The 12,599-nt window shown below is 51.0% G+C and overlaps 1 protein-coding gene across 7 annotated transcripts in view; it reads left to right on the top strand.

Annotated features, from left to right (window-relative positions):
• The window catches only part of LOC105480278 (coiled-coil domain containing 13), a 65,302-nt gene extending 56,255 nt beyond the window's left edge, over positions 1–9,047 (top strand). For all 7 annotated transcript variants that reach the window (XM_011738884.3, XM_011738883.3, XM_011738887.3 and 4 more), the window contains 3 exons: positions 4,004–4,158; positions 7,640–7,754; positions 8,295–9,047. In XM_011738884.3, the coding sequence (XP_011737186.2) occupies positions 4,004–4,158; positions 7,640–7,754; positions 8,295–8,454 (430 nt within the window). In that variant the 3' untranslated portion in view covers positions 8,455–9,047. The remainder of the gene's footprint in view (positions 1–4,003; positions 4,159–7,639; positions 7,755–8,294) is intronic.
• Positions 9,048–12,599: the final 3,552 nt, after the last annotated feature.

Below are 12,599 nucleotides of genomic sequence, written 5' to 3'. Positions count from 1 at the left end.
AACTTCAATCCTTTTTATGGCTGAATAATATTTTATTGTGTGTATATACCACGTTTTGTCTATCCATTCTGTTGATGGACACGTGAATTGTTTCCACCTTTTTGGCTATTGTGAATAATGCTACAAGAACATTGCTGTACAAGTACCTGTTTGAGTCCTCGTTTTCAATTCTAGAAGTGGAATTGTTTGATCATATGGTAATTTTATGGTTAGCTTTTTTTTTTCCTTTTTTTTTTGAGACGGAGTCTCACTCAGTCGCCCAGGCTGGAGTGCGGTGGCGCGATCTCGGCTCACTGCAAGCTCCGCCTCCCGGATTCACGCCATTCTCCTGCTTCAGCCTCCCAAGTAGCTGGGACTACAGGCGCCCGATGCCACGCCCGGCTAATTTTTTGCATTTTTAGTAGAGACGGGGTTTCACCGTGTTAGCCAGGATGGTCTCGATCTCCTGACTTCGTGATCCGCCTGCCTCAGCCTCCCAAAGTGCTTGGATTACAGGCGTGAGCCACTGCACCCGGCGTATGGTTAGCTTTTTGAGGAGCCACCAAACTTTTCCACAAAACTCTTCCACTTTATGGTCCCACCAGCAGTGTACAAGGGTTCTAATTTCTCTACACCCTCACCAACACTTATTATTTTCCTTTCTTTCAATTATAGCCATCCTAGTAAGTTTGAAATAATACCTCTTTGTGATTTGGATTTGCTTTTACCTAATGGCTAATGATGTTGAGCATCTATTTGTGTGCTTATTGGCCATTTGTATATTTTCTTTGGAGAAACACAAGTCTTTTGCCTACTTTTTAATTGGGTTGTTTGTCCTGTTGTTGAGTTGTAGGAGCTCTTTATGTTTTTTGGAAAATTTGTGTTGTTTAATGTCACCGTTTGTGGTAACTTGTTATGCAGCAGTACTAATACATTTACCCTATTATTAACTGTGAAATCAAGTTTTTTATAAACTTATAGGAAGCCATCTATTTTTTCTATATTGTGGAATTGTCAGAATAGCAAGAATGATTGGTTCCTTGGAGGTTAGATAAAACTTTCTTGAGAACCTGGCTTGACCTGATTTTTTGTGTTGTTTTGGAGGTAGATCTTTGACAACCTTTTTTCAAATTTAGATTTTCTGTCTTCTTGAAGTAATATTAGTACATCTCTTGGTTACTTACAGAATTAAACGTAATAATGCTGATGCAGTGCCTTAACACAGTAGTCAGTATGTGGAAAGCACTCAAAAAAAGTGTTAGCTGTGCTGTTGTTATAAGATTTTTCTCCTTATCTTGGAGTTCAGGTATGTTACCCAGCTGTGTCTAAGGATGTGTCTTAGTCCATTTTGTGTTTCTATAACAGAATACCACAGACTGAGTAATTTATAAAGAAAATAAATTTATTTCTCACAGCTCTGGAGGCTGGACAGCCCATTATCAAGGTGCCAGCATCTGACAAGGGCCTTCTTGCAGCATCCCGTGGTGGAAGGCAGAAGGGAAATGACATGGGGAGATTTGAAGTGGGGACAAAGTTATCCTTCATCAGAAACCCACTGTCACGATAACTAACGCACTCCACTACTGACCAGTGGAACTTTCTGTGATGATGGAGTTGTTCAGTATCTGTACTGACCAATACAGCTGCCATTAGCCACTTGTGGCTTTTAAGAACTTGAAATATCACTAGTGTGACTGAGGAACTGAATTTTTATACAATTTTCATGAACTTTATTTTTTTTTCTTTGTGTCGAGACAGAGCCTCACTCTGTTGCCCAGGCCAGAGTACAGTGGTGCGATCTTGGCTCACTGCAACCTCTGCCTCCCAGGCTCAAGTGATCCTCCTACCTCAGCCTTCCAAGTAACTGGGACTACAAGCACGTGCCACCATGCCAGGCTTATTTTTGTACTTTTTTGCAGAGATGGGGTTTTGCCATGTTGTCTAGACTGGTCTTGAACTCCTGGGCTCAAGTGATCCACCCACCTCTGCCTCCCAAAGCACAGGAGTGAGCCATCATGCATGGCATGAACTTTAATTTTTTTTTTTTTTTTTTTTTTAGATAGAGTTTCGCTCTTGTTGCCCAGCTGGAGTACAATGGCACAATCTCAGCTCACTGCAACCGGCACCTCCCTGGTTCAAGCAATTCTCCTGCCTCAGCCTCCCAAAGTAGCTGGGATTACAGGAGCATGCCACCACACCCAGCTAATTTTTTTAATTTTTTAAAATTTTTTAGTAGAGATGGGGTTTCACCATGTTGGCCAGGCTGGTCTCGAACTTCTGACCTCAGGTGATCCACCCACCTTGGCCTCCCAGAGTGCTGGGATTACAGATGTGGGCACCCGCGCCCAGCCCCTGAACTTTAATTGTAATAGCTACATGTGGACATGAACCTGGCAGTCGCTGTGTTGGGCAGCACAGTTCTATCATATTCTATCACATTCTATAGTATGAATATGTTACCATTTATTTGTTTGTCCCCTGATGATGAGCCTTTAGGTTGTTTTGGGTTTTTGCTTTTGCAAATAAAATCTCAAGGGATATGCTTAAATATGTGTTAGTAGCTGTGTACTGTGTTACTATACAGCTTTTTATTAGTAGTTGTATACTGTTCAGAATTGTTGCCATTCTGTTCCTTTTGACCTTCACCAAGGTGGAAAGATCACTTCCTCCAGTTTCAAGGCTGCCCCTCTAATTTGCAGGTGTGCATATAACTCTTGGCTTGGGTTAGATCTCAGGGAGTTCCGGCTTCCTCACTGAACCTTTAGTATCATAGAAGTCTGAAATGACACACCTAGCCACAGGAAGGACCTAAGCTCAAGCTCCAGTGGGATTAGACAAGTGCTTCATGTGAAATAACCTTTATAACAGGCATGTAGAAAACAAAACGATAAGCTTAAGATAATCACTAACTCCAAGAAAAGCAAACAATTAAATGAGAAAGGACATGTGACACTGTGCATCACGGCTCTGACTAATTGTCCTAATGTAGACAGGCTTTTGGTGTCTATGCCCTTTGCTCCCTGCTGTTATGCCTGTGAGTGCTTTATGTTACATGAAAAAGAGATTTTGCAGATATGATTATTGTTATGGACCCTAAAATGGGAAGATTATCCTGGATTATCTGGTGGGCTCAATCTAATCTTTTGAGCCCTTAAAAGCAGAGAAATATCTCCATCTGGGATTATTCAGAGAGATGCTGTGGAGGAAGTCAGAGAGGGTAGAGATTCAAAGCGTGATAAGGGTATCTAGCTGGCTTTAAAGATGGAGGGGGCAAGGTAGCTCCTAGAAGCTGAAATTGACCAACAGCCTGCAGGGAACAGGGACCTCAGTCCTTCAACTACCTGGAACTGGATTCCCTCAGCACTCTGAATGGGCCTGAAAGTGGATTTTCCCCGGAACCTCCAGATAAGAGCCCAGGTCAGCCAACCCCTTGATTTTGGCTTGTGAAACCAGAAGCAGAGAAACCCAGTGAGCTTGCCAGACTTCTGACTTACATAACTGTGAGATAATAAATTTGTGTTGTTTTAAGCTGCTAAATGTATGGTAATTTCTTATAGCTGTGATAGAAAACTGATACACCACCTAATATCAATTCATCCAAAAATGTGTAGAGGTGATTCTGTTTGGTAGGGGGAGAGTACTAAAATAAAACTAAATTCTCATTTTCCATGACAGGAAGTCAAAAGATTATATTTAAACCTTTAAAAAATAGCAACATAAGCGTCTGTAGAAATATGGCAGTAAATGTTAAAAGAAACAGCTAGAAGTTTTATAAGTGATTGCTTTTGGAGAGCAGGAATTGGGAATGATGGGGCTGGGAGTGGGCTGATAATTTTTAAATTTTAACCTTGGGGAGAACCGTATGGTGTTTAAATGCATGTTCCTGTGTTACTGCAATGAAAATGAAGAGGTCCCATCACCACCAATGTAAGATGTGCCCATCTCTCTAAGGGCCTGAGCAAGGGGGGTGGGGGCTGCCTCTGCCTACCAGGTCATGTGGCATCCCCTCCTCTCTAATCACCAGGGTGGAGGAGAGCAACAGCAAGCTCCTGGAGTCAGAGAGGAAGCTGCAGGAGGAGCGACACCGCACCGTGGTGCTGGAGCAACATCTGGAGAAGATACGCCTGGAGCCAGGGAAGGCATCGGCCTCCCAGAGAGCAGCCCCCAGGACGAAAGCTGGTAGGGGCCAGGGCAGGAGTCTCAGTGCAGCGGATGGGGCAGTGTTGCTGCTAACAGAGGAGCCAGGCAGCTGCACTGTTTAGCCCGTCAGCGAGTGTGTGAGCGTGTGGGAGGCAGAGCCTCCATCAGGGTGGAGCTCTGCCTGCCCCCGCTGCGGGGTGTCCTTTTCCCTGGGCCTCCTGTTCAGAAGCAGGAGCCCCAGAGCTCCACTGCCTCATGTGGCCCTGGCCTTCCCACCAGTAAGCCCTCAGCATGAGGTGGCAGTGCTGAATGCCCCCAGCCACCACCTCCTCTGGACCCCCACCCCCAGCCCTCAGCCCTCTATCCTGAGCTGAATTCATTAAAAGTGATCATGAGGCACAGCTGGTCTACTGGGGCAGCCCAAGCCACAGTGGCTGAAGCAGGGGAGGAGTCCCTTTCTGCCTCCTGCAGCGGTCAAGTTGATATAAGCAGGAAGTAGCCTCGCCAGAGGTTTGGGGACCCAAGCTCCCTCTATTTTGTGGCTCCACTGTTCTCAACATGCAGCTTCCATCTCCTGGTCTACAATGACTGCCTGAGCTTTCCCATCAGCAGCAGGAAGGGGAGAAGGGAAGGAGACAAACTTCTCCTTACCTTTTACGGTTGCATGTGTCACTTCTGCTCTCATCCCACCAGCCAGATCCCAGACAGTTGGGCATAGCCAGGTGCAGAGGGAAGCTGGGAAATGCTGTCCTTAACTGAAAGGTCTATCACTCTAACACAGTGGTTCTCAAGGTGCAGTGTTCAGACCAGCAGCAACAGCATCTTGTGGGGCTGGGGCAAGCTGGAGGATGCCAGAGCCAGAAGCCACTTCTGGGACGGCTGACTCCCAGGGAGGAAGGGTCTCCAGTGCGGAGGGGCTGGGCCTGCCTCCCTTGGACCTCCCATCCCACCCATCCCAGCACCCTCCAGGCTCTGGAGTGGAGGTGCTGCTGCCCCCACTGCACCCTCTCTCAACATCCCAGTAGCCCCCCAACCCCTCCCCAGCCAAGGATGGTCAGACCCTTGGTCTCAGTGCTCAGCCCAGATGAGGTCAGAATGTTTCCGAAGGGTATGCCAGAAGTAGGGCACAAATAGTGGGTTGAGGCCACCTGCTTTCTCTTCCTCCACCAGCGGGGCCAGGAGCTTCTGCGAATCCAGGCTGAGAAGGAAGAGTCCCTGGGGCTTAGCCTTGCTGACCCTCCTAGACTCTAAGGAATATGTTCCCTAGGAGTGTGGCTTCTCCAGGCTGGGGCTTACCTCCTGCAGGGCAGCAGGACTTCCAACCAGGGAGAGCTAAGCCACAGCAGGCAAGTCACTTTGTTCTGTGCTGGACAGTGAGGGCAGCTGCCTGAGGGAAAGTGTTCAGGTGGCCTCTGCTGCCTACTGGCCTGTAACATGAGCAAAATCCTGCCCCTCTGGTGAGCAGAGCGCCACCTCCCCGCCTCCCCCTGGCCCATCTGTAAAACGAGGAGGCTGGATTTACAATTCAGTCCCCCGTGGCAGTCTCACTCCAGTTGCGGGGAGCTAGGCATCTGAGCAGAGATGGAGGAACGGGGAGGGGATGTGGCTTGCAGATCCCTGAGGGAAGAACAAGTGTTGGTGCATGGAAACTTAGCTGGGGGCTTGGAGGAAGAGCCGGAGACAGGGAGGCTGGAGTGGTCCGATCACACAGGGCCTTGAGGGCCAAATAGAATTCACTGAGGCTGCCAAGGCTCTAGAGGCAGAAACGATTATCCCTTTTTTTCAGCTAAGGAAACCAGCTCAGAGAGGGTGATTGTTTGCCCAAGGCCTCTCAGCAGAGGGCGAAAGCCAGGTCTGCTGATGCCAACTGATTTACTGTGGTCACACCACCTCTGAGGGCCTTTTCAGCACCAAGGTTTTCTGATGCTGTGATTTTGATTTTGCCCAAGTTCGCCACCAGTTGAGCTTTGTCTCTCTCTTTTTTTTTTTTTTTTTTTTTGAGACAGAGTCTTGCTCTGTCCCTCAGGCTGGAATGCAGTGGCGCGATCTGAGATCACTGCAACCTCCACCTCCCTCGTTCAAACAATTCCCCTGCCTCAGCCTCCTAAGTAGCTAGGATTACAGGGGTTCGCCACCACACCCTGCTCATTTAGGTATTTTTAGTAGTGATGGTGTTTCACCATGTTGGCCAGGCTGGTCTTGAACTCCTGACCTCAAATAATCCGCCCCCCTCGACCTCCCAAAGTGCTGGGATTACAGGCGTGAGCCACCGCACCTGGCTGAGGCTCTGTTTTTGATTCCCTGTGTCACAGGGCTTAGAAAATCCCATCAGGCTGAACAAGCAGTTTCCTATCCAGGGCAGCCCTAGTTGGGGATGTGGAGGTGCTCAATGGTCGGAATAAGCCAAGGACAGCTTAGCGGTGTCCCCTGGAGCCAGGAAAGGCCCTGAAGAATATTCAGTCTAGCCCCTGTAGAAGGCAGAGCCACTCTGCTGCCTCCCCAGCAACGAGACAGGTTTACACAAGACTAGTCTTGAGGTGCACACCACCATGCCCGGCTAACTTTTTGGTGTTTGTAGTAGAGACAGGGTTTCACCATGTTGGCCAGACTGGTCTCAAACTCCTGATCTCAGGCAATCTGCCCCCACTTGGCCTCCCAGAGTGCTGGGACTACCCGCCTCCCCCAGCCGCTTTGTCTCCTTTTTGTGAGCATTCTGTACCCCTCAACTCCAGTGCCCTGGATCCCCTGCTTCCTAGTATGAAGCTGATGGCCTGGATGGGGACCACTGGTATGAAGGCATCAGGTACAGTGACAACCTAGACTCGGGCTCAGCCTGCAGGCCAGACCTCAGGCTCAACTGCCTTCTCTTTTTGAAAACAAATTACCAGGCTGGGCATGGTGGTTTACGCCTGTAATCCTGGCACTTTGGGAGGCCAAGGTGGACGGATCACTTGAGGCCAAGAGTTTGAGACAGGCTGGCCAATATGACAAAACCCTGTCTCTGCAAAAAATACAATAATTAGCGGGCAGGTGGCAGGCACCTGTTGTCCCAGCTACTCGGGAGGCTGAGACATGAGAATCACTTGAAGCTGGGAGGCGCAGATTGCTGTGAACCGAAATTTTGCTACTGCACTCCAGCCTGGCAACAGAGCAAGACTCTGTCTCAGAAAAAAAAAAAAAAAAAGAAAAAGAAAAAAAGAAACGAAAAGAAAAAAAGAAAACAAATTACCAGAAACTTGTAAAGTATAGAGATAGAGACAGGGTGGTGAGGAACCACCTTGGTACAGAGCGGGCAGAGTCAGGGCTGTAGCAGAGGCCAAAGCCAGGGGCAGAGGCATGCAGAGGAGGCATCAGGGAGGGCTTCGGAGGGAGGCAGAGCTCAGAGTTGTCCTGCACCCCAAAGGCGGTGTAGCGTTTCACCATGTGGAAGAGCAGGCAGTGGGCAATGCGGGGAGGAGAAGCAGGGTGCTAGCACAGGGCTGTGACCTCCTCACAGAAAGTGGTTGCTACTGCCCCACAGGTCTGCCCACCTCTAACACCAGGCAAAACCCAACCGGGAGTGAGAAGAAGGACCCACCCTTTGCCCAGCTCTCCGATGTGCCCGTGGAATCCCAAATGGAAGAGCTGACAACCAGGTGCTCCCCTGCCCCACCTTCCTGAAAGGGTAGGGTTGTCTGGGTGGAGGTGCCTCCATGGGCGGGGGGACTGTGTCCCTCCCCTTGCACTTTTGACTCATTTGGCCAGAAGCTGGTCCTGCTTGGTCATGGGTTCTAGGCCTGCAATTCAGGGACTGGCCTTCAGAGGACAGAGGGCCCAGCCCAAACTCCAATGACCCATAGTCCAATATAAATTTTATCAAGCATGGATCACTGAACCCAGTTTCTCACTAAGTTAAACCTGTTAAGATCCCACGCAGCCATGGGAAGGGAGAGACGGGAACCTCTACAAATTAGAACTCAATTTGTAAGGGGCCTTGAGGTAGCTTACACTGCAGGGAGCCAGGCCCATAGAGAGGAATCCACAGTACCCCCAAGAGTCAGTGAGAGGAGGGGATGGGTCAGAGGGAAGCCTGAACCTGAAGAGCAGCCATGTTGGCAGCCACCCAGGGCCCTCTGTCACCCACGCACACCTGCATGCAGCTCCAGCCACACTGAGTGCTGTCTCCTGTGGTCCAGGCTGGCCGTCCAGGTGGAGGAGAATGAAATGCTAAAGGCTGCCCTGGGCAGTGCCCTGCGGGGAAAGGAGGAAGACTTCCGGATGTACCATGAGATCCTGGGCCAGGTGAAAAGCGTCTTCCTGCAGGCCCTGCGGCAGCAGAAGACAGATAAGCAATAGGATGACAGCCGAGTGTCGGCCTGGCCGGGTGGGCAGCCTCAGGTCTTGAGAGGAAAAGACTCTGTCTGAGAACTCCATCTGCTCCAGGAAGCCAGCCCAGGGCAGCCAGCTCAACCACTTCTACCAGAAGAGGCTCCTTAAGGATGACCAAAACCAATGTCTCAGGCCAGGAAGGCAGAAGAGAAGCCCTAGTGGGACACTGCAGGAGACCCTGAGCTGGCTGGGTTACAGCAGCGGGGAGTCCCAGTGGCCCACTGGCAGAGGCGAGAGCTCTGGGGCGGCAAGCCGGCTGTGAATGGGCAGTCCCTCGGGCAGGTGCTCATTGCCCTCGTCCTAGGTACTAGCCCTGGATGTCCCCATGGCTTCACACACAGGAGAGCCCTTTGTTACCCTAACTGGGCACATCCCCCATGCCACTCAGCCCCACCCTATCCCCTCACCCCCATCCCAGCTCCATCTATAGCCCGTCCACACCCGACACAGACTTGGGGCACTCTGCTCTCAGCCAGTTTGTCAGCCCGTTCCTCAGGACACTTCCTCAGGTGCGGACCCTTGGACTTGTAATAATAATAAGTGTTTTCATAATCACTGCAGCTCCCAGTGAGTGAGCATCTACTGTGGCAACCTGACCCCATTCAGTCCTCTAATAACCCAGGGGATTGTTGTCCTATTTGACAGATAAAGAAACTGAGGTTCACAGAAAGAAGCTGAGCTAATATTTAACTGCAGTCTACCTGACCCCAAAACCAGGGTCTTGCCATTCAGAGATCACCCAGGGTAGGCGCACCTACTCACCACTGGACAACCCCACCCCTAGGCAGCCACTCCAAGAGGCACTTTCGTTTGCTCACCAAGACTGCAGCTGATGGACGCTGGTGGCAGAGGGCCGAGGTAGGGCTCGGCTGGAGCTTCGGGCAGAAGGGTTTTGAGGTAGTGGCTCCAGTCGAAGGTACGGTGCACCTTCCTCGCCATGGTGAACTGGGAGGGCTGCTGCAGAGGGACCCTAAGATCCGCAGGCCTCTACATGACTGTCACAGTGTTGCCCTTTCTCAGCTGTAACTATGCAATTATAGCTACAGGAAGGAGTGGTCCCAAGGAAGGTCACTCATAGCCATGCACCCCAACCCCAGACACCTTGGCCACACGTGCACCCACAGCCCCACACAAAGATGCAGATACACACAAATACCTCAATTCAGGAGCATGCAGCTGTTCGTGCACACAGGCACCTCCATGTGTGCACACTCATGGACACACAGGTGCAGATGAGCACACACATGTGAATGTGGTCACACATTCCCACATGTGAAGACATAGCCACTTGCGTGTTGCTTGTGCAGTGACGCACAAATGCAGGTGCACATACTGTGAAAACACCCCCTTCCCCAGGAAAAGCCACTGGGGCTCCTGGGACCCTGTCTTCTCAGTCCCTTCCTTGGGGATGGGGCTATGGAGGGACCCTAGCTGGCCCCTACTCCTCAGGGAGCCCCTGACCCTGCATGGGGTCACACGGATCTAGAGATCCCACAGCAAGTTAGAGCAAAGGCCACCAGGATGAACTGGTGATTCTGATGGGGTCCTAAGGGTCTCTGGGAAGGAAGAGTTTTTCTCTGGTTCCTTGTGAAGGAAAATGGCCAGGCAGAGAGCCAGGAGAGAGAGGGTCTGTGCTGGGAGGGGACAGTGTGTGACAGCGAGGGGCGGGCCAGATGCAGTCTGAACACAAACGAGTCAGCACCTTCTCCTGCAGGTACTGAGGAGCTCCAGAGGGTGATCTGAGTATGTGGGGCACAGGCTCTGGCCTCAGCACAGTTCCAGGGAGTGAAAAGCAGGCATAGGACCAGCCGTCCTTCCTCAAGGTCACCTCAGGGAAGTGCAGAGATGGCGTGACCCACACTCCAGCCACTTCAGGGTGGCTCTGCTGCCCTTCCTCGGCTAGGCCTGAGACAGGAAGGAGCATCAGGTCATGGAGTCTGGACAGGTGGGGCTGCCTGGGGCATACTTCTCTCCCCACTTACCAGCTGTGTGGCCTTGGGCAAGTTATTTAACCTCTCTGATCCTCCACATTCTCATCTATAAAATGCAGACAATAATAGAATCCTCTATTAGGGGGCTGCTACTAATATATATGTCAAAGAATAACCCAAAGACTTTTCGCTAATTATTAGCTCTCTGTTTATTTTTGTACGAGGAACCTGTATCTATAGATTGATTTCAACGAGAGTTATATGAGAGAGGAGAGAAAACTGCAGACAGGCAGGCATGGGATATCTTGTTTGCACATTTTTGGGTTAACTGATTTGCTAGTGTCTTGCTTTGGCCAACTCTGGGTATAAAGACGAGTGTTTCAGTTTTCAGATTCCACAGGCAACCTTGACAGCATTGCTGTGGTGCCATGTGCAGGAGTCCCTGTCATGTCTTCTGGCACCTGCCACCAGGCACCTCCCCACGCCCAGCTTGATGATCAGGTCTGCTCCATTCCCTCATTGGAACCCTCTGCAGGGTTCATTGAGATAAAAAGTGTCCAATGGTTACAGCAGCTGCTCGCACACAGTAAGTGCTCAATAATTATTCACTCTTAGTGTTCCCTCTATTCATTCAACCAGAACTTGTTGAGCAGTTCCTCTACCCCAGGCACAGAGGTGCCGAGGTGAGGCAAACACAGTCCCTGGCCTCCAGGAACTCTCAGGTCAGCTGAGGAGACAGACAGACTGGTCACAGGTCACCATTCCATCCAGCCAGTCTGCCATCAGGCAGTCAGTGAGTGCCAACAGCATGCCAGCCTCTCCAGGCCCGGGAGGGACCTGGAGGTGAATCTGACTTTCTTCCTCCTTTCAGGGAGTTTCCAGTCCAATCAGAGGCGTGGGAAAAGCCATGATGGAGCTGGGTGGGGAAGGATGCAAGACCGGGCTGCAGCACCGCAGGGCTTCCCCCACCATCCCCACCCCATCCCTGTGGCAGTTCCCAAGTTCCCAGCCTCCTTGATCAGATCTGGGTGGAGAGGGGGCTGTCAGGGAGTCCTGTGTCCTTCACATCTCCCTAAGGCAAAGGAGCAAGGAGGGGCAAAGGGAAGGTGGGGAGAGCCTGGGAGAAGGATTTTCAAGGGAAGGAAGTTGTCAAAGGGGTCAAAGATAGGGACCCTGAGAAACCTAACCCAGGTGGGCCAGGTACAGAGCCAGGCAGCTGGTCTGTCCAGGTGAGTACCAGTGCCACTCCTAGGTAGCACTGTCTGTCCCAGGCACCCTGAGGATGACCTCCCTATCCCTCAGGCAGGTGGGCAACAGGTGTGCTGGATAAGACACTAAGGGCCCTGGCCAGAGCCACGAGGAGGCAGCTGGAGGGGAGAGTGCAGGTGCCCTGGTGGGTTGAGGGGCAGGGGCAAGTAAAGAGTTAAGCGGTGGAGTTGCCTCACGTGAGGGCTTTCCCTGCCACACACCAGGCAGGTGCTGCGGGATCTTGGTGCTCAGGTTCCAGCACTGATAGGTGAGGCCTGGCTGAGCTGTGGATGTAGTTTGGCCACTGTCCCCATGGGGGCCTCTGGGGCACCACAGCTGAGCTGGGCAGGGTTACAGCCTGGCTCAGGCTTAAACACACTACACTGTCACTGGGCCCCTCCCCTGCTCCCAGGAGCCCAGGGCAAGGTGACCTCCAGTGGGTGTGCTCCTCTGGACCCCCACATCCAGGGGCCAGAAGAAGCTTCTCCTCCCCACCCCCAGCCAGCCCACAGCCAGCCCTAAGCACAAAGAAGTCTGCCTACCCACCTTCTCCCCACAGGTGTGCCTTTACATACACTGTCTCTCTTATATCCCTGAGCCTTGCACACACACAACACACATATACACACATATGTACGATACATGTGCACACACAAGCAATACACAGGATACACATACACAGCAAACACATGCCATGAACAACCTACAACACAAAACGTACACACAGACTCTACACACAACTAATAGAAAACACAGTTGCATATATACATGCAAACACACAGGATACTTTCCTCGCATTTTTACTTTGAGCAACAAACAACCAAAGAAAGTTTAAAAATTGAAATGGGACTCAGATTTGAGAGAATTGTTCCCACTCCCCGCCATATCTTTCCCAGTGGCCCTTGTGGCATTTGGGACAGCCCCAGGACCAAC

Source organism: Macaca nemestrina, chromosome 2 (assembly GCF_043159975.1).
Source record: "Macaca nemestrina isolate mMacNem1 chromosome 2, mMacNem.hap1, whole genome shotgun sequence".
NCBI classification, from domain to species: domain Eukaryota; kingdom Metazoa; phylum Chordata; class Mammalia; order Primates; family Cercopithecidae; genus Macaca; species Macaca nemestrina.
The sequence above is the reverse complement of the archived record's forward strand: the minus strand, read 5'-3'. Positions and strand labels throughout refer to the sequence as shown.